This window comes from Tachysurus fulvidraco, chromosome 26 (genome assembly GCF_022655615.1).
Source record: "Tachysurus fulvidraco isolate hzauxx_2018 chromosome 26, HZAU_PFXX_2.0, whole genome shotgun sequence".
Taxonomy (NCBI): domain Eukaryota; kingdom Metazoa; phylum Chordata; class Actinopteri; order Siluriformes; family Bagridae; genus Tachysurus; species Tachysurus fulvidraco.
The window spans coordinates 10,872,645-10,895,065 of NC_062543.1; the positions used below are offsets into that span (position 1 = coordinate 10,872,645).

General features: G+C 39.1%; 1 protein-coding gene across 10 annotated transcripts in view; it reads right to left on the reverse strand.

Moving 5' to 3' along the window:
* dab2ipb (DAB2 interacting protein b) overlaps positions 1-22,421 on the reverse strand; it is a 140,303-nt gene that overhangs the window by 5,691 nt on the left and 112,191 nt on the right. For 8 of the 10 annotated variants that reach the window (XM_027178737.2, XM_047809051.1, XM_027178730.2 and 5 more), the window contains 8 exons: positions 10,578-10,722; positions 7,721-7,865; positions 6,978-7,214; positions 6,610-6,811; positions 5,571-5,749; positions 4,541-5,414; positions 3,784-3,906; positions 2,089-2,291 (listed from right to left, as the gene is read on the reverse strand). In XM_027178737.2, the coding sequence (XP_027034538.2) occupies positions 2,089-2,291; positions 3,784-3,906; positions 4,541-5,414; positions 5,571-5,749; positions 6,610-6,811; positions 6,978-7,214; positions 7,721-7,865; positions 10,578-10,722 (2,108 nt within the window). Of the gene's footprint in view, positions 1-399; positions 1,418-2,088; positions 2,292-3,783; positions 3,907-4,540; positions 5,415-5,570; positions 5,750-6,609; positions 6,812-6,977; positions 7,215-7,720; positions 7,866-10,577; positions 10,723-22,421 lie in introns of those variants that run through there. The other 2 variants (XM_047809053.1, XM_047809052.1) reach the window with 2 other exon arrangements.

Sequence of the window (22,421 nt, forward strand, 5' to 3'; positions counted from 1 at the left end):
TTCACTTTCTGTCATGTTTGTTTTTGCCTGTTTAATTCGCTAGCAAGACTCTAGCTAGCTTCTAAGCTAGCTAACATAGGTAGTGGTCTACACAGCCTGTCATGTTCCAGTCACAAGTCATGTTTAATTTTGAAGCATAAAGTGGCACTTCACTTTTATATTACAACAATTAGCACCTGGGCTGTCCATAAAGACTTTAATAGTATTTTTTTGGAATTAATGTTCCCTCAACTCTCCCTTTACCCTCGTGTAGCACCCCATTATGAATTATAGCTCCACTTTGTGACTCAGATGAGTGCCAGAGTGAATGAGACAATTAAAAGAGTACGTGGGCCAATATGTAGGTTTGATAGTAGCAGCGGTGAGAAACTGAAGACAGACAGACAACATAAGCTGTGATCAGCTTAACAAAACATTTATATAATACATATCCAAAATGGTATGTAAACAATGGACAAATAAAACACATACATCAGCAGATTTCAAAATCTAATCAAATTAAATCCAGATGTTATTCTTGATTTTGGTTTGGTTTATTTATAACGTAGTTCCTAAATTATAAAATCAGACCTAAATTAGCTTTTGACCTATTTATCATTTTAAATGTTCTAATCTATTTATTTGATCTAATTTTAAATAGCTAGTATGTATATACTATCCCCCCCCAACAGTTTTAGATTTTTTCTGATTTGTTTTAAATTTAAACACTTGTAAATCGACAAAGCAAAGAAAAAAATAGAAAACAATAGAAATAAAAATACAGCAGTATGCTTCCCCAAAAACAAGGTCAAGGGAGAAATTTAAACACTCCAGAACAACAACAATATATCAATAATAATTCAAATTCAACAGTTCTGAGATGATTAAAGTCAAATAAATTTTCCAATATCAGTTCTCTTCCCACAGAAAACGATCCAACAAGGTTAGCTGAATGTTCAGGCCTACTGTCCTGTTGACCAAAACATAGGCAGAAATCCGTCTCGAGGAGAAAAAGCTTGTCAGCTCACGTTGTCCTTTCAACACAGTTTTGTTCATCCACGAAAAAATATAATTCAACAGAACAAATCCGCTGTAATCCGTTGTTTTAGCAATTCTCTGGGTGGCTCGCCATCACAGGACACGCGGTGGTACAGTATCTGTTCAGTGTTGTCGCCGAATCCACGTTGAAAACACTGAAAACTCACTCAATATCACTAGTGAAACAGACGACTGTATCACTCATATATCTGCCGGTTTTTCTTAACCAAACTTTCTGTCTAGTTATACTCCTAAATGTCCATTCTCTTCTCGCAAATCATAAAAATCAACCAGGTTTCTTTCCCCCGTTCCCCTCTCTCATCTCTTCACGCCAAGTGACTCGTTTTGTCTTCGCTGGTTTGTTGAAAGCTCGACTATTAATTTAAAGAAACATTACGTTCTTTCAACATGGAAAAAAAAAGAAAAAAACATCACTATTTTCATATTTACAACAATAAGTAAAATAAAATCAATTCGAATGTTCAATATAACAAAAATGAATTTTTACTTAATTATTATTTTATTCCTTTAAATTCCCCCTACTTATCTCTACTTATACAGTAGTAACCCTGGGTTACTCTCGCACACACTAGTATAAGGTAAACAGTAAATATTAATACCACTGCGCTGCTGAATTCCCAAATCTTACTGGTTAAAATGCCTGACAGTTCATATCAATGCACTTGTTCTAATATGCTAGAATTTCTATAGTAACATCTCGTTTGTGGGAACTTGTATGATGGCTGTTTTACACAAACTAAGACGACTAAACTGATTTTAGAAATGTGGTTATTTAGCTAATTTAGCTGTCTATAACTGTAGACAGTGACACTTTCTGTAAGGAGATGTTAACAAGTTTGGGAAGGAGTCTCCATTTTCGGTGCATTAAAAGATAAGAATATCCGGGATATTAAAGGCCTTTAGACTTTCTAGTTTGTCTGTAACATGACAAGCATTTGAAACAATAGAGGTTGGAGAAGAAAGGAGGAGGAACTGGTTATTGCTGCTATTGTGTGAATGAAAACCAGAGCTAAACTGTTTCATGGTTGATTTACATTAAATGTAGCTCACCTACTAATGATGCTCTTCATCTGCATCTCTTTGTCCTCCTGCTGGCGGTGAAGTCTCTGCTCGGCGTCCTCCAGACGGTTCTGGTACTGCAGGAGCAGTTGCTGAGCCTGATCATCCTGAGAGTGCAGCCGAACCTCACACTGCTCCAGCTGCTGCACACACATGCGTAGCTGATCCTGCAGCATGGCTATCTCTGCCTGATACTGAGAGAGATTAGGAGTGACAGTAAGTACACACAGACATGCCCTGCATCTGCGATCGCAATTAGTTTATTTACAGTCTCAGAAATGAGACCAATTCTTTCATATTTGCTCAGGACATTTAGGTTTGAGGTCAAAAGATGAATACAATGCAATAGATCACATATTTAGTTTTCATTTCCTGATATTTACATCAAATGATATGTGTTAAACAACTTAGAACATGGCAGGAACCGTAAGTAATTAAAGGCTCTCAATGTCTACTCTTGGTTTGAGTCCTGGGTCAAGTCAAGTCAAGTCAAGTCAAGTCAAGAAGCTTTTATTATCATTTCAACCATATATACAGTAGCTGTTGCAGTACACAGTGAAATGAGACAACGTTTCTCCAGGACCCTGGTGCTACTGTACATAAAACACCTGTGAAATCTAATTTAGTGTCTAAAAAGAGTAAACAAAGACCAAATTAAGACCAGATAAATTCTATGGAAAGTCTAAGGGAGAAATACTGAAACTAAGAAAAGAGGGAAGATCGATCAGAGCAATTGCACAAGCAGTTGGTGCTGGCAGTACAACCATTTCGAACGTCCTGAAAAAAAAGAAACCACCGGTGTGCTGACATCCAGAAGGTCAGCCAAGCAAAACAACAGCAGCTGATTACAGAGACATTGTGAGAGCTGCAAGAAAGACCCATAAACATCACTGTAAGTACCGATAACTTTGTTTCCTACAGTGTATACGCAACAATTTAAAGCAGAGTAAGGGAAAATATTGACGAATAGCAAACAAAACTTGAGAAACAGCAAACATTGACATTCAACATGTACCTAATGCAGCATGTAATATAAAAAATGCTGTTAGATCAACCGTTGAAGCTGATAACTGTTTAAGATGTCTTCGACTCAAGCTTTCTCAGCTTCAACCTCGTACACTTGGTGCACATTCAGAAATGGCGGTTTGATTGATAGGACCAGCATGTTATTATTGCTGATGTAAAGCTGCATGCAAAAGATTTTTAGACTCCCCATAGTCTATGACATTTAAAAAAGAAGACTTTTGTATGTCATTCCCTCATACCAAGACACACAGACACTCAATAACCAAATTTGTCACAGCAAGAAGGAATTTCTGACTATTATACTGGAACTGGCTTTTCAGGGTATTGAGGGATATAAAAATGAGGCGATTGACTAAAATCGAGCTTGAATATTTCTCTATAGAGAGAACATGCATATGATATACATCATGGAATTTGAAACAAAGAGGACACAATCATTATATTATTATAAACCTAAATGTTTGAGGTATTTTTTAATCCCATGTATTTTGCTACATTTTATACACTACCATATCTACCGTAACATTTTCCCATTGGCAAAGACGTTCAGGTCCAAGGTGGATGTTTAAATTTGCCTGAATTATTTGTCTTCTGCTCATTTCATGATTCCTTGTGTGCGTGTGTGTGTGTGTATGTGTGTGTATGTGTTTAGATTATTACCTTCTCATTGAGGACCTGATCATCCCTGCGTGGATCTGTCTCTGAGTCCTGCTCTAAGTATGGCACATTCATTAACCATGCAGCCGTACGATCCAGCGCACTGGGGATCACAGGGGAAGGGGCCTAATGCACGCACATACACACAAAACATTACTTTTGGTAACTTCATTAAGATTATATCAGGATCTTCTTCTTCTTATTTTTTACCTTTTTTTAATGAGTCTGAAGTATTTTTTAGTTTATGGGCGATGAGATTACACAGTCGTCGATTCGTGGACAGATATTGCATGGCCTTGGTAACTTCACAGTCAATAATGGGAAAGAGAGAGAGATTTTGGTGCCCTAGGGTCTCCATCAATCAGGCCAAATCAATCAAATCCCTAGTGTTCAAAGCAATGGGAGGAAATGCCCTTCCTGTCCCCTTCAAAGTACAAATATGATCATTGACAGCAGTCCAAATGCTGAGGGCAATTACAGCCCTTTACTGCAGGAAGTACAGAATTGCTGTAGTAAGAATAGTTTCTTTAATGCTTTCTCTTATAAAGAAATTATGGCCAATATGATCCTGCAGAGCAGACTGCAAGGTCTGTGAATAGAATATTAGTCATGCTATTAGGAACTAGCTTCGTGGTATATTTTTGGTTGTAAGAAAATAATAATAAAATTTGGGGTGGTAACATCAGTACCTCAGGCATCAGGCATCTGGTCATTCATTCATAGAAATGAAATTATGCAAACACAAACAAGAAAAACAAACCTTGTGCTGTGACCGCTGCTTTGTCTCAGGACTGTCCCCTTTGGACGATAAGCTCTGTTGACGAAGTCTCGCACCACTCCCTGGCCAATCAGGGGACGATGAAACGGCGCTGCCACTCGAAGGCCGTGGGTAAGGGGCAGAGCTCAGCATGCAGGGAGGAGTCCGTCCATGGGGGATGCCAGGCTGAGTAGGTGGTGGTGGTTGGTCGATTCGACGCTGGGGAGCAGCACTGTTTTGCCGTGGCACTGCAGATTGGCATCCCCCATGCGGTGCTTCTGTAAGTGAGAGCTGCCTTCTTGTAAACTCACCAGAGCGTCTGACCAACTCATCCCCAACCCCACCTCCTTGGTTCAGGAAGCTGAGTTTCCCACATCCAGCATCCTCGTTGTTACTGTGTGAGCTGAGAGAGCTGTGACATTCCGAGCCAGAGTCTCCACCAGTTGGGACTCTAGGAGACAAAGGCAATCCTGCTGCCATCTGGTACACAGGGTTCTGGAAGGAGAGAGGGGCAAGGAGCTGAACTGGCCTGCCGGGCAGCACCTCTGCCGTTGTATTTGTTGACTTCTGCCCCAACTTCTGAAGCGTGGGGCCTCCAGATGGGTTGCCATGTGGTGCCCGGGCATTCCAAGGCACCATGTGCTTTTCAACAGGACTTTCTGTTGAGACTGGGATGAGTTCCAAGGACCTGGTGGCTTCCTGTAAGTCCACCAAAGACAGGCTTTTGGCACCATTGGACAGGCCAAGTTCAGGCTCATTGGCCTCGGAGTAGCTTGAGCTGCGAGCAGGTGAGCCATGAAGACCTGAGGAACGTGTCACGAAAAACAGGTCCTTGTTCTCTGGAGTTGGTGAGGGGAGACGAGTAAAATCAACCAGGCTAAGTTGGAAAAAGTGGAAAGTGGAAATAAATAAATAAATAAATAAATAAATAAATAAATAAATAAAATGCTAAGGTGCTAAAGGATTTTAAAATACACAACAGATCTGATACAAAGCATAACAGAAAGATTTTCATCATGTATTTATGTGTTACCCTGATAGATCACTGTCCATGGTAAGTTTCTGCAGGCTACTAGAGACACTGCATCCAGCAGGCGGAGGGGAAGGTGTGCTATCAGATGGCGCAGCAACCTGAACACTCGATGGATTAGTCAGTGCAGTGTGAACATCTCTGAGGATTCTGGGTAATGGACCCAGTTTGCTGGTGGCAGCCTAAAAAGAGAGACATCAAAGGCAACATTAAACAACTAATCTGTAATAGAACATAACCTATAAAATTGCAAGGCCACAAAAAAGACATCTTAAAGGTGCTCAGTGGTGAAGTCTTAAAGGTGCTCAGTGCTGAAGGCTCACGGATACTAATCAGATGGTCGAGGGTTAAAGCCCCAGGACCACCAACCTTTGGCTGAGGCTGACTTTCAGAAGCGCCAACACTTTTTTTGAGGTGTTTAAAAATAAAATAAAGCTTTAAATGTTTGGCCCACTTCGAATCCTTAAATGATTCAACTGGATTGGGTTCTGTGGTGTTGTGTGCTACTGAAATGTTTCATGCTTTTGAGATCAAAGGATGTACAGGCTGAGAGAGAGAGAGAGAGAGAGAGAGAGAGAATCTAATATCCATCCCCTGAAAGGAAGTAATCTACCCTAGATACCCTATGGATTGTTCCTGAATCAATTTTTGATTCTCTCCTCCTAACTATAAATCAGTCACTGGGAGGCCAATGGAGTTCTCATGTACAGCTCAAAACCTGTGAGAGAAAAAGTGATGGATTATGTAAACACGCTATCCATAATTTAAGTGCAACTGTGAAAAGAAACATTTTTTTTTTCCTTTTCGGATTCCAAAGTTGTTTTAAACAGATGGAGTTTGCACTTAGAACATAAAGGGAACTACGAACATGCAAGAAATGATGAAATCAGAAGAAAATGTTTTGTTTTTTCCCCCCACTGATAACATAAAGAATATCAAGAATTTTGCACTTAATCAATATAATCTGAAATGATTCACTACTTCAAGGCTAAAAGATAAATCAAGTGCATATCTCCTCTAGCGAGAGATTAACAGGACCCACCTGATCCATTTGAAACACAACCTCAGCTAGTAAGGAGTGCAATGTGGAGAGCTCACGGCCAAGGTCGATGTAACCTTCAAAGCCAGCAGTGTTGGAGATAGTCTCGGGGTTGGAGATCTCAAGTAGAAAGCGTTGCATGTTTGTCCACTCATGCTCCAAAAACTGGTTCATGAAGGACATGTATTCCTCCTTATTGCCGAACCTTGCAGATGGAAACCATTGTATCTGTTACTTTATTACAAACACTAAATAATTCATATGAAGTAAAGAAAGATATTGAAAAAATATATAGCTATAAAATAAAAGGACAGTTAATGGTGAGTAAATTAGTCATCTAGAAATAATATTGGTATTAGAGCGGTACACACTTGGTGAAGTTGGCGAGGTTCTGCGTGACCTTAGCGATGAGTGTAAGTGTACGAGCCGTGCGTTCATCTGGATATTCCTGCGTCAGGTTGAACAGAGACGGTGACATGATGGCCGGACACAGGAAACGCAAAAACAATGAGGCACTGATCAGACGCTCGCTGATGTCCGGACGCCCGCGGTTACCGCATTCCTGCCTCCAGGATGCAAACACCTCTTTTAATTCTCGTGGAAAAACACTGGAAAAAAATGAAAAAGAAATGAGAAATTACAATATTTAGCTGTTTGGGATGTTTAGTGATCTGAGAAAGTCGACATGCTTTCAATAACAATACTAAGTGTTTGTGGTTTGGAGGATTTATAAGTGTTTGTGGTTTAAAAGATTTTTTAAGATTTAAGATTAAATTAAGATTAAAAAGTGTTTACGAAGTATTTATTCGGTATTTAAACGTGTTTATGGAGTTTCTTTTTACTAAGAGCTTAGATATATAATATAAAAAAAAATTAAATAAAAAAATACATTTACAGAATAAATATTTAGCAAATGTTTACAGTTTTAAATGATTTGGGAAATGTTTAAGGATTAACTGTTAATGTTAATCAATTATATTCATTTATGTCGAAAATTATTGTAAGACTTTAGATCAAATTCTTCAAAAAAGCAGGTAGCTCATTATGTTAGATAACAGTGTTGTCAGTGTTATTGCTTTAAATAAATAATAATGTCAATCATTTTTCTGCTTACCAGTAGGAGTTGATGATTTTGCAGAAGGCGAGTTCGCAGCACATCTTCAGGTTGCTCTGGTGTTCAGAAAGGTCACTGGTTGAACATTTCGAAGGGTCCACTTCACAATTTTCATCTGACTCGTACAGTGCTTTTATAAACTCTCCTAAGGAAAGAAAAATCGAGAGCAAAGTGAAAACGAGCAACAAGGGACGACCTTGGCAGCTGTTTCTGAATGAGAAAAAGTTTCTAGAATAGTTTGTAGAATAGCTTGGTGCAGCTAGGGGGCTCTCTAAGGTTCCGTTTCAGAGATGTGAATTTCTACATTCATTTTCAGCTTTCTGTGAAAGAGTCAAGTGAGTCACTGTGACTAATACGCTAGGCCATAAAGCATAAAAACAGTGCAGTGTAACTGAAACACTCAGCGTTTCCTTTCAGCTGTCACATATGGGTTTTATGGCCCAATTTAGAATTCGTGAGATCGATTTTGTCGAAGTATAAATTTAATAAAAAGCATGAAATAATAGCTAAATGACAGGCACTGTAAACTAAACCGTAATAAAGTTCAATTACATTTGATCTGTGTAATTTTTAAGAAAATAAAACAGCCATTTGTTTCCATAACCCCAAAACCAGACCTCTAACAAGCAAAGCCATGGATGACTGCTGAAATAAAAAGAAAGGAAAAACACTGTGATGCTATTTCAAAGATGCAGTGATGAACTCAAAAACAGAAGCTGTTCTCCTCTGTGATGCTTCATCAGATCAGAATGTCCTTAGAATTGTGCCACGGTATGAAAAGTCTCGACTTCTAGACATTAAATTCACTTTATATATATATATAAATTTTAGTTGTTGTTGTTCATATATACCAGAAAAGCACTGTGATCCTATTCTCCATTCTTGTCCTTTTGTCATCATTCGTATTAAAACAAGCTCTAACCTCAAAAACCTGTATTCTAATTAAACAGATTTCACCCAAACAGCTCATTATTTCCCAAAAACACCATGTGATAGCACCATATGTCATAGCATGTCATATCCAGTTCTCTTTTTTTTTACTGGTAAATTTTGCACTTAAATTTTTTTTTGTAAACCTAGAAAGCATCAGAAATCAGGATAAAGCTGCGGTTAAGTCATTAAAAGGGAATCTACTGTCCATTTGATATTTTCCTGTCCATCAGCATGGACACCACGCATGAAAAGGTTAATGTGGTGAGACCGGATTGACGGTAGGTGCTATTAACTAATTCCTGGCTATAAAGCAGGTTAACAATGAAGTCATGGCACTATTACATTCTGTAAGGACACCGGTTTACCTCATATAACCCTGAGCAGAGGACGACACAGTGTGTGTACTGGGATTGATGAGTGTCACATAGCTGATGCTGAGCCACAGCGACTCATCTGGTGCTGATCATCCTAATGATTTCATCCGCCTCACTCGCTGTTTCAATCATCCACACAGTAAAAAAGTTCTCCCTCTCAAGTAATCAGAACACACACACACACACACACACACACACACACACACACACACACACACACACACACACACACACACACACACACACACACACACACACACACACACACACACACACACACACACACACACACAAACACACACACACACTTAGGTCCTGTCCTTGCATTGTCCTTCTGTGGCTCTCAGTCAATCTTGAGGCGCGAGCTGTTCAATAATTCAGCCGAGCCTCACAAGTCGAGTTAATCGGAGAAAAACAGCTCTACATTATTCAACACTGCCAAATGTGCTCCTAATGGAAACCTAAAGGGAGATTCCACACACTGGCTTGATCTTTCTTTCTTTCTTTCTTTCTTTCTTTCTCTCGTTCTTGTTCTCTCTCTCTCTCTCTCTCTCTCTCTCTCTCTCTCTCTCTCTCTCTCTCACACACACACACACACACACACAAACATACAGTTATTAGGTCCCTTGTTGCAGGTATAAATAATGTGAAATTTGCAAATAAACAACGAGTAATTTTTTTATTTTTATTATTTAGTTGTTGTTGTTTTTTTCTTATAAAGTTTGGAAGACTTAATGCTGTCTGTGTGCATGTGTGTGTGAGTGTGTGAAGTTCAATCAGTGTCTATGTTTAACAGCAGTTTGAGCAATCATTGCCATTTCATTCTGTATTTTAACCAAAAAATGCATTTGACCCATTTTATTAACCAATCAGGATCGTGCATATGTCTTGTTTCTGTTCGAGAGCTACCGAAGAGCTAGCTACAGTACATGGAATGTAAATAAAATGCTGTGGCTTAACACAATGAAACAATAAAACTTTTGTTCTAAACAAATGTTTTAAAGAGTCTCTGCTTTTGCACAAAACGTTCCTTTATAATGACCCAAAAAATGTAATATATACTGTATGTTGATATGATTCACACTAATGATTACACAAAACACCCTGATATCTGAAATAGTTATACGGTCTATATACCATCTATAGTATTGATAACAATATCCAAAACAGTGTTCTCCAAAACATATGCAGTGTGTCTTCGTTTCTAGGAGTCACCAGGTTCTTTTTTTAAAGAACAAAAACTCCAGGTGAAAAAAAAGAGAAGTTGCTGAAGGCTGTATCAAGTTGTTCTAGCAATGTCCTTAATCATGTGTTTCATTTATGTCATCACTTATGTTATACCATTATAACAAAATATATCAAATTCTCCCCTTTTACAAAGTGCTGGCACTTGAGACTCCTTCCATAAATATTCATTATTACTAAACAAGTAACTGCATCAAACACCCCAAAGCTGTTATTTCAGTTATTTCGACAGCCTCGGCATCGGACGATGCACGAGCTATCAAACAGAGCAGGTTCCTCATTTGCTCATGTTTTTCAGTTCTTACCCAGTGCATCCTGAAGATATTTCTGGCCCACGAGTTTAAGGTACTCCTCAATGGCTTTGGTTCCCAGTGTGTTCTCACGAAAGATCAAGTGCTCGTTCTCACCGCATCGGTCCACCTCGGACATCATCAGATCTGTCAGGAAGTCCTGGATGGACAGACAAACAACAAACAGGTAAAGAAAAAGTCTGTTTACAGTTTAGAAACATCACATGTCAGTGTTTTTTATATCCAGTTTTTATAAAGTTTGCTTTGTTATCTTTAATGCCGTGAATCATCTAACGAGTTAGTTCCTGTTTTTAGTTATGTTATATATAATCCTTCCTACAGCAATGAAGCCTATCATGAGACCTCAGTAATAAGTAGAACTTTGATGAGTGTAACAAACTAAAATAGGTGCAATAGAGATGAGGCAGCCCTATTGTTGGGAGATCACGGGTTTGAATCCAAGCCACAGCCTGAGCCTAGAGAGCAGAAATGGCCACATGACTGTGGATGGAAGCGATCTCTCTCTCTCTCTCTCTCTCTCTCTCTCTCTCTCTCTCTGTCCCTCTCTCTCTCTCTCTTGTCAGAGACCCTGGCTAATTGTAGACGTCTGTTAGGTCATGTATGCGGAAGAGGGCAGACCTCTTGTTCAGAATAAATCTTCCTCTATATAGGTATGTTCATTCACATAAACACGTTTTTATGAATCCACTAAATTTTTATATGTTTATATGTTTATATGTACCCTAACCATTGCAAATTAGATGAAAATATCTGTCATTGTGTTTCCACAGCTAATTTTTTCCTTATTGAACCGATTATTTCAGATTGACATTCACTGTTTTCAATCGAGTCAAAATTACTTTGATTGATCAAGGCATATACTGTACATGAAGATTTTTCAGTTACATTAATAACATGTCATTAGTTTGCATGTTTGAAAAGGTTCAGATAGTGTGGCACAAACTTAATTACAACCTTCGAGAACACTAATCATTAGTGGAAAGAAAGCAGCATTAAAATAAAGTAACTAATGCTTTAAAAGAATAATCATCAAGACACAAATGAAAGAAAACAGTACTTGTGTATTAAAAAAAAGGAACCAGTGAAGGCCAATCTTGCCCTTCAACCCAGTTGTCATGTACTGAACTGTAATGTCATGACATCGCCGTCATATGATACGGATTCGTATGATTATCACAATGGTTTAATCACAGTGTTCCTCCGACCAACCGTGATTACAAGTTTGTTTAGCTGGAATGAAGATATGTTGTCATTGACATTACACAAATATAGATTCTCATTAAAACAACAGCAGGAAAGGGAAATAAAAGGGAACGCGCTTTAGCGTTGATGTACAGTTCCGTCTTAATCAACGGGAACCAGCGGGGAACCAATCAGGAGCTGATTTAGAAAAGATGCACACGCTGATCCGAGCAGCCGAGCATCAACATTCCCAAAAGACACACAAACAAAAGTAATCATGAAAAAAAAGGAAAAAAACTACAAGATGACCCTCAAACTCGATAATTAGGTGCATATTGGATGCATATATTGTATGCACTGGTGAAAACACACACACACACACACACACACACAAACACACATACTGCAGGTCATATATATCAGTAGTCCCCAGCCTTTTGTTCGCTACGGACCGGTCAATGTTTGATCATTTTACCGCGGCCCGCTGGGGGTGGGGGGTGGTATATATATGAATAATATATTAGCTTAAATTCTCAATTTTCAAACAAACTAGAAAATTTTCTTGTTATATTCATTCTACAAGCAGAATATTGATGTTTCTGACAGTAATCACAGGAGGAGGAATCATTTGTGTCAGCATTTTTCCTTTTCAAAAAAAAAAAGTTGTTCTTGTTCATTTAGAGATTTTGGCTACAAACTGAATTGATTCATTCAGTTTCAGGCCTAAATAATGGGAACTGAAGTATAAAAAGAAATGATTTAAATAATTGGTTCTGATACCAAAACAATTCCTTTGTTCTATTGATTTCATTTTATTTTATTCATTTCCAGGTTTTAGGACCAGACAAAGCAATGGCCATTGTTTCAGTAAGCAGTAACTAAGCTTTATCTTTATTGTCATTTTAAACTTGAATAAATGAATAAGTGAATAAAGCACGTCATGTTACAAAGTCTCCAATGACACCAAAGACTCCTTCCAAAGATACTAAATAAACATCTCCTTACCCATAAAAGACAGCACAATATCAACAAATGACAGAATAGAAAATCACAAACGACAGAAATGAGACAGAATCCAATTTCGGACCAATCAGAAGCGAGCATTCAGTAGCCCTGTGGTGCATTTATAGCAACATAATCATACATATATCAACGTTGAGATGCAAACTAGGAGATTTTCGGAATGGACACTTCAATTAAATTTTAATTTGTGTTGTTATAATTGTGTACTATAGGGGTCGTCACAGCGAATCATCAGTTTCCACCTAACTTTATCCGGCATCCTCTCACACCACTTACCTTCATGTCCTCTTTTAACACATCATTCCATTACATATCTCCTCTTTGGCCTTCCTCTTGACCTCTTAACAGGCAGCTCCATCTTCACCATCCTTCTACCAATATAACTATCTCCCTCCTCTGTACATGTCTACATCTTCTCAATCTAGCCTCTCTGTCCTTGTCCCCAAAACAGCCAACCTGAGCTGTCCCTGATGTGCTCGTTCCTAATCCTGTCCATCCTAGTCACTCCTAAAGAGAACCTCAACATCCTCATCTCTGCTGCCTCCATCTCTGCCTCATAATCTCCCTTAAATTTGCATGCACAAGGTCACATTTCTATTGTGATTCTCTTATTACGCTGTGTATTGCATCGTTCCTGTTTCTCTTTATTCAGCCTCTTTTTTTTTATTTATGCAGTAATCTTATTCCTCTTCCTTTCCTTCATGACACAGCCAAACGGAAATAACGCCGAGCTGAATATTCAGTCCCGGACTACGTCCGCGTTTTATTCCCGAACACCGCCTGAAATTGAGGCATTATATAATGGTTTCTTTGACCTCAGCGCGGAAGAGATGCACCTAGCTAATAAAGACATCTCTGATGACCTTATCTAGGATCGGTGTTCTCTCGGATCTCATGAAGTTAAATCACTTCTTCTATTCTTCTTCACAATGAAGGTGAAGCATGAACCGAAATCATGAAACAACAGGGATTTGGAGGCGAGGAGATTAAACATGGAACATGGTGTATTAAGTATTTCTGTACACATGTGGGCTAGCATTTGAGCCACCAGGTTTTATTTGTAGGTATGACTAACTCCGGTGTAAGAATAGAAGCAAAGATTAAACTGTCTGTCCAGACCGAGTGAAGAAAATACATGGCCACTTTAATAGGAACATCCCTACTTGTTCAGCAGTTATGTGCTCACTCAGTCACGACACGTTAACATGACAGTTCAGCAGTTATGTGCTCACTCAGTCACGACACGTTAACATGACAGTTCAGCAGAAATGAATGGAAAGTCATTAGAACATTCATAAGCCCTCCGGTTCATGGGTTTCAAACATAAGTACAGCTAGCACAGAAAAGAATTATATGCGTCTTCATTGCTAGTTAAAATGATGCGGATACATTTATATTTACAGCATTTGGCAGAACCCCGTTAACCAGAGCGACTTACATTTGAGCTAATTTTATACAACCGAGCAATTGAGGGTTAAGTGCTTTGCTCAGGAGCCCAGCAGTGGTAGCCTGGTGGTCTTGGGATTCAAACTCACAACATTCCAATCAGTCTCCCAACAACTTATCCACTGAGCTACGACATCTCCCCACAGATATAATCCACCTTACAGCTCTAGTTTGTGTGATCCCAGTGACTCAAGCTGGGTTAGAATTTCAGAAAGAACTATTTGAACAGTCTGTCGAGTTTATACAGGATGGTGCAAAAAACATACACCGAATAGCATTTCTAGATTCAAATATGCCTCATTGTTGATTAAGGTGGGGGACGCGTTGGCTTAGTGGTTAGCACATTCGCCTCACACCTCCAGGGTCGGGGGTTCGATTCCCGCCTCTGCCTTGTGTGTGTGGAGTTTGCATGTTCTCCCTGTGCCTTGGGGGATTCCTCAGGGTACTCCGGTTTCCTCCCCCGGTCCAAAGACGGGCATGGTAGGTTGATTGGCATCTCTGGAAAAATTGTCCGTAGTGTGTGAGTGTGTGAGTGAATGAGAGTGTGTGTGTGCCCTGCGATGAGTTGGCACTCCGTCCAAAGTGTTTCGATGGGCACAGGCTCCCCGTGACCCGAGGTAGGTCGGATAAGCGGTAGAAAATGAATGAATGAGAGAATGTTGATAAAGGTGAGTTTAAAATGACCTAAAGCACTAATAAACCTAAATAACTCTGAAGGACCCTGAATCCCACTTCCTCCAACACAACATGGCCACATGGCTAAAGCAGGAATTATTTGACAGCTGGGTAAATGATTAGTCACGGCAATGTTTCTGTTTCTTAATCACTTGTCACTTGTCATTTATGAGCCATGACTCACTTTATTGCTTCATTGTTTGTTTATTAATAGGGAATTTAATATTCAAAATGTATTCCCACCTTGAGACCAAGTATAGGCTCCTGATCCACCGTGACCCTGTCCGGAATAAAACTGTCACTGAATATGAATGAAGAAAATGAATAACATTTTGCACACTTTCAAACATGAACATTTGTGTCGGACAAATTTAATCTGTCGCACGATAAGCAAATTTTTAGGTTGGTTACAATTTTACCTCTGACGTTGTTTCTCCCTTTTTATTGTGTAAACTTCAGCAGACAAATAAGAGGGAATCTTATTTTAAAACTATTACTACGAAAATATACAAAAAACATCAGCTGTCTGGATGTTAGCATGTGATAGCATTAGCATATTTATTTAGCAGAATGAACGCATTTTGTTTCTTATATCGTTAGTATTATTCCTAAATCGGTGCTAAAACACACTGAAAATTTACAGCTGTTTTTGTTTTGTTTGGACAGAGAGCTCAGTAAACAGCTACTAGCTATTCAAAGCATGCAGATATGCAAGCATGTCCATGCAGCTCGGAAGCGACGTGCTAATCATAACCAGAATCTCTGTATTGCTGTCTGAAAAAATCAGCTAAACTGGTCTTCATCACCAAGTCAGACAGGAAGACAAACACAAAAACATACAGTACGTGCACTCCCACAAAAGAAAAACATCGCCTCATAGGAGAAAGAAAGGACGGAATTAAAACCAAGGGAGTGGGTGGGGGTAGAAAGTTCAAAACAGCAAGGAGTGTGATAAACAAAAATGCAGGAGAGATAATAAAAGTGTGACGGAAGGATTAAAGAAAGGATGAAATCCCGGAGCCTCCTGGTGACTGCATAGCCTGCCAGTGAAAACTAATAAAAGCAAGGCCATCTGACGCACACCGGCAACAACGCTTGTGTGTACCTGCACAACAAGAGCTGCTTTTAACAATCAACATACACCAATTCACAAACACTAACTTTTTATTTTAACTGATCAATCACACGTACAACGAGTCGCAGCGACAAAGCAACCTGAGATTTGTTTATTTTCATCTAGAGCTTGTGAATTCTGGTGTCTTTGTCCGTTGGTTTTGTATGTGGGCTTGTCCAGTGACGCAACGACATTGAGAAACGTTTCATGCTAATGTTTGATTAGCCACCCACTGAGAAGCCACTGTTGACTTGCAACAGTGAGCTAAAATAACAGTGTGAACGTAGCTTGACACATTATTTTATCACACTAATTTTAATGCTAGGTTTTCATCAGTTACATAATAACACCTAGAAAAAGTTCCTCCCAAACCCTTCTCTTTTCTTTGATCTTAAGTTAAATGAAGACAAAAATAATCCAGTGGGGTTTCAGAGAAGCTGGAAAGCTCTCGGTACTGTGTAGGAAAACTACAGAGCACCGGCAGTACTTCTCGAAGGAATCGTCCTCATATCTACAATGATACACTTTGAACCCTCCGAAAGAATGTTTGTTGTCCTTGTAAGTTCCTATGCATGCTTATGTAAGATCTCTTGAAGTGTTTATGTAGGTGTGATGTTAAACGTTCCTGAATATTCTGTAGCACAGAATCATGGTTGGTGAAATGCCAGTTAAATGCAGTCACCCACCTTTTTTTCATCCTCCATTAAATTATTATTATTTTTAAATATCTGTCCTCAACACACCAGCACAGATGTCAATGTCCTGCTTGATGGTAGGTAGGCACGGTCTTTATGTTTTACAACCTGAGCTTGCTTGACCTCCATTCTGTCTTAAAAAAAGAAGGAAAAACAATACAAAAGATCATGAATTTCTAAGCACTTCACTCCCCTCCTTATTGGAGAACTGAACAAGTGTGTGTGTGTGTGTGTGTGTGTGTGTGTGTGTGTGTGTGTGTGTGTGTGTGTGTGTGTGTGTGTGTGTGTGTGGTCAAAATGACAGTATAAGTGATAACCCTGCTATGTATCTTGGCACTCCCAGGGTATTGTTTTTGGTTGTTGCATACTGAGAATGTGGAGTGTGTTTTCGCGCTTGTGAACTTCCTTCACAACGTTTCCACATCTGTGCGCCGCAGCATCACCAAATCCTGCTACGAATCGTTCCGAGAAGCAGCTGTGTTTTAAAAAGTCTCCACTTTCCATGCCCTTCACCTTTTATGCAACACACCTGACTCAACGATAAGCTTCATTATACAACAGCAAGCCTTATCCAGTGGTCCTGCTACAAATGTACTGTGCACTCCAGCCAAAGGTTATGTTAGGACACCAGATTCCTGCTTCCTTCTTTTCTCTCCATTCTCCTTCCTTCTCTCTCTCTCTCTCTCTCTCTCTCTCTCTCTCTCTTGCTCTCTCTGTTTCTCTCTAACAGATGTAAGATATTCTTTTCACTCCCTTCAGTCTCACTGTCTCAGAGTTGACAGGAGGACATCTGGGTCAGGACTCAAGAGATATAGTGTACTGGGTGTGCATGTCTATCAAACCGTACGACATTACAATTGTTAATCCCTCTCTCAACATTGGCCTTTCCAATACGGATCTCACATCCGTCTAACGTGAATATCAGCAAGAGTACACTGTTAATTGTGTGCCAATGTCAGTTAGCATTATTAAGTGGTAGGTGACACAGAGGCTTAGTGGTTAGCATGTTTGCTCCGAACCTCCAGGGTTCTGCGTTTGAATTCTGTCTCTGCCTTTTGGGTTGAGTTTGCTTGCGTCACCTCGTGCTTTTGCGGGTTTGGGTAGGTGGGTGGGGGGATTGGTTCCCCTCACCACAGGACACAGACATGCACTGTAGGCATCTCTAATTTGAGATGTTTGACATCTCTAAATTGTCATTATTGTTTGTGTGTGATTGTGCCATGTGATGGATGAAGGGTGTCCACTGCCTTGTTCCCAGAGTCCACTAGGATAGACTTCAGGCTTCCTGTTACCCTGCATAAGATAAGCGGTACAGAAAATCCATGACTAAAAATTGCTCAATTTACCAGTTAACAACCACAAACATATCTGTAAATAATGTAGCATCGGCTATCTTCGGCTTTACTGCAATTGCTACAGTGTGTGATGGGTATTTTATTTAACTTAACCTCTTATATTAATGCTAGGGTTCATTCAAAGCCTACAGTATAAAGCTTTAAACTCCAAACATGCAGTGCGACACGACAACCACAAAACTGCTAGTCAACGATTGCTGCAGAAACACTACACTTATTCAGCTGTGCTTACACATAATCATGGTTCGCACTTTTCAGCTGTTTTTGGTGGTAAAGGAAACCACAAAAATATGAGACACTACACAGAACTCATTTCATTTTAATAAGATCAAGCGAACTGATGCGAATTTCTGCTAACCAACCCTATAGCATCTGTGGGACATCGACAAAGCAAGTCACTTACGTTAAAACAGCTATAAATCGTAATTTCTTTACTTTTTCTTGAAATCTAAATCTACTCACATAAAAATCTAAAAATAGCTACTTCATAAGTATCTAGACCTACATAATGTCTCATACATAATGCACAGCGGTAACGTAATTGCGTTATGTTCATTGCCCTCCGTCTGGTGCAGCATGACAACGTGAACAATCGCACGATTTACAACATGCCTCCAAAACACTAGTCGAACAGTCTGACTCTTTCCTAAGATTGTTTATGTGCTTCCATGTGCGTATATGGCAGGCTTGTGTAATATCTGCCAGCTTGATGTGCTGCTCCAAACCAGAAATGACATCCTTTCAATGTGAGCCTGCCTTAAAGCCCAGCAGAGCATGAGAAAGTCCAGAGGGGGGAGATATGGATGTGATGACGAGAGTAAAAGTAAAAAGAATGAGAGGAAGACAAACTAATCACACAAAGAAGGAGAGGAAGAAAGAGGGAACAGAAGGGAGGGAAAGGGGCAGGGTTGGTGGCAGATAGGAGTGGAGGACCGTATACAAAGGAAATAATGAGTAGTTAGAGAGTTAATAACAGGAAAGTACTCATTTGTTTTCAAATCATTACTATTAACTATTATTAGCATTAAAGGCTTATTACACATTCTAATTATTTCAAGCACTTGGTAAAAGACACTTAAACAGTTTTTTTTTCTTTTGTAGGGAAAATGTGACCATTAATTTTATATATATATATATATATATATATATATATATATATATATATATATATATATATATATATATATATATATATACACACACACACACATATATCATATATATATATATATATATATATATATATATCTACGTATGTATATATATATATATATATATATATATATATATATATATATATATATATACACACACACACACACAGTATATATTTTATAGTAGTAGGTATTAGTAAGTATTTTTTTTACCATTGTTTCAGACAGCCTGCAAAGCTACAAACCCATCACAACGTTCTCTCTATTTTCCTATTATGGAAGAAAATGTCTCTAAAATGTCAAGATTCTTATATTAATCGTCCCAACTGAGACACAGCAAGCCGTCTTTGATTCAGTTCAGTCAAGTCCAACTCATCCTAAGGGGGACAAAATCTCCACAACACAGAAAGCAAAGGCAGGCTTTATCAATTCAGTTGCTCTGTCTGCATCCTGACCTCATTTGGACTGAGATCATTTTGGGCCTCTCTTTTATTTTATTTCTATTTATTTATTTATTTATTTGTTTGTTTGTTTGTTTATTTATTTTAAAAATTTAATAACAAACTCAAGGCCTGCTAGCAACGCTGATAAATATTATCTTAAATATTTGTTGACTATAAGCTCAGGATATTTAGTGCATACACACAAAGAATAAGATTTTTATTTTTACACTATATATAATATAAAGCATATCTAATTAGCATGATACTAGATACTAATTAGCATGCCAGCGTTACACTAGCTAATAAGCTACAATCATTCAAAGCTTATTCAGTTCAAGGGAAACTAGCTGCACAATCGGATGTACTGAATTGGCTTCTCGTGCATTAAGGCAGCTGTATCCTAAGAGGACACAGAAACTTTTTTGTCATCTAGCTTATTGCCAAGTAACTTGTATGACTACAGCAGTAAAAATGCTTCAGTTTCACAAACAAAACGCTTCTATTCAGCATAAATAATGGGTCCAATTCATTTCACACGACAAAAGTAGCCAAAAGTCCAAGAGTGAACAGATGCTAAAGTGCACAAGAGTCAGTTTTTAACAGCTGTCCTCATAACTTACGACCTTGGAAAGCTCGGCTGGAGATGTGTACATTCCAGTTTTTAACGGTCCATATCCCTCTTGGCTGTTTTAAGACACAGGGTAATTAAGTTGGAGTAATTAACAACCACAAGCTAACAGGACTGGCCATGTCCCTCAGGATCCAGAATTGACTGCTGGACTGGGACTGAGAAGATTTGAGTTGCCTCCAAGACTTGCCCCCCTGTCAGAGCCAATAGGTTCAACTACAGTACAACCAGTCAGCCTTGCTGTAATAGAAAGGGTAAAATGCAAGTGACCATAAAAAATGGTGAGGGTGAGCTAATGGCACGCTAATAATGAAGCAGCGGCAGAAAGTAATCTCAAAATCAGCACTTGGTGGATAATGAGGCAAAGCGACTGTTCCTGGCCCATTGACCATGTCTAATTGAGGCACCATGAATGGCAAGGTACTACAATTTTTGCAGCATAGTCTGCATCGCCTCTACAACAATGCTCCATAATGTGAATAAAGGGTGCTTTCACACCTATAGTTCGGTTCATTTGGTCCGGACCAAAAGCAAAAAATGATACATCGTAGCTTTTTAGCAGTTTTGGTTCCTTTTCACACAACACTGATCGTTCTGTTCCGCACCAGTTGAAACGAACCAAAATGCAGTCATGTGATAACATCCACATCACTCATTGGCCACATGTCTTTGAGCATATTTCCTAAACTGCTTCTCGATTGGTCAGAATAAACGTGCGGGAAATTCTGTGTTCGTTATGTTCGTGGTTGTGATCTACTACATCGCTTGTACGGTATACAGCATTCTCAGCATTAAATGCACTGCAAACGGCGAAGACGCATCGCAAGACACTTCAGGAGGCGGCGAGCATTACTTTTGCGAAACTGTGACATGCTCATCTTCCGAAAATATCGGCAACGACCCACTACGGCAGCTGGTTTAGTCCAAAATGTGCAATACTTTTTGCAGTTAGGTCTATTCGATCTCGGACCGTGTTCTCACCACAAACGAACCGTACCAGAGTTTGTTTGAAAGCGTACCGAGACCATCTCTTCAAGGAGGTCTCGGTACGCTTGTTTGGTCCGCTTTTGGTGCGCACCAGAGTTCGATTGCTGCATTCTCACCTGCCCAAACGAACCGCACCAAATGAGCAATCGAACTCTGGTACGATTCAACCGAACTAAACAAGGCAGGTGTGAAAGCACCCAAAGGTTTTTTTTTTATTTCATTCAGTTCTGATAATCATGTTGTTTGATACATACTAATATCTGCGTTATTTGCTTTAATCTGGCATAGCATACTAATTATTAGCAGGAATGTTCATGAAAAATATGAGGGGGGATAAATGACCAATTCTCTTTTTTTATGGTTCTAGATAAGGAATAAAATTAGCACATGTTCTTTTAACATTACTCATCAGGGCTTCTCTTAGACCAGATAAAATTCAGCAAATTTTAGGCAAAAAAATAAAACATTTACATTTATCAGATGACCTTATCCAGAGCGACTTACATTTTATCTCATTTTCATACAACTGAGCAATTGAGGGTTAAGGGCCTTGCTCAGGGGCCCAGCAGTGGCAGCTTGGTGCATGTACTGTAGGAATCAAACTCACAACCTTCCGATTGGTAGCCCAACACCTTAACCACTAGGCTACCACATCCCACAACCAAAACAAAGTGCTGCAAAGGGAGGACATGCTTGCAGGGCAGGACATCATTGCTATTAATAGCTAATAGTTATAAATGCTAACTATGTTAAACTGGCCCAGTTTTCCAAATGTATTGTAAAGTTAAGATCATCTTAACTGGCATAGATTGTATTCAATTTGATAATCATTCTACCGTTTAGCAATGATTATTTTCGATGCATTTGAGACACTTAGCTAGAGATGATAACGAGCTTTGAAAATAAGGCAAGGGAGAGTAGGAAGGATTAGTCTCTATAAATCCTGGCAACTTTGGTGTTTATCAATTAATTTTGATGCCAATTGATCACAGGGACAAATATAGTCACCAGGCTGTCAATCCTCCCACAGTAAAAACCTGTTTCATGGTTAATTTAACTGATCTTCCACAGCCAGTCAAAGTAGCACCAGGAGGGCTGTTAGAGAGTGTCACTGCAAATCTTTGACGAGATCTGGA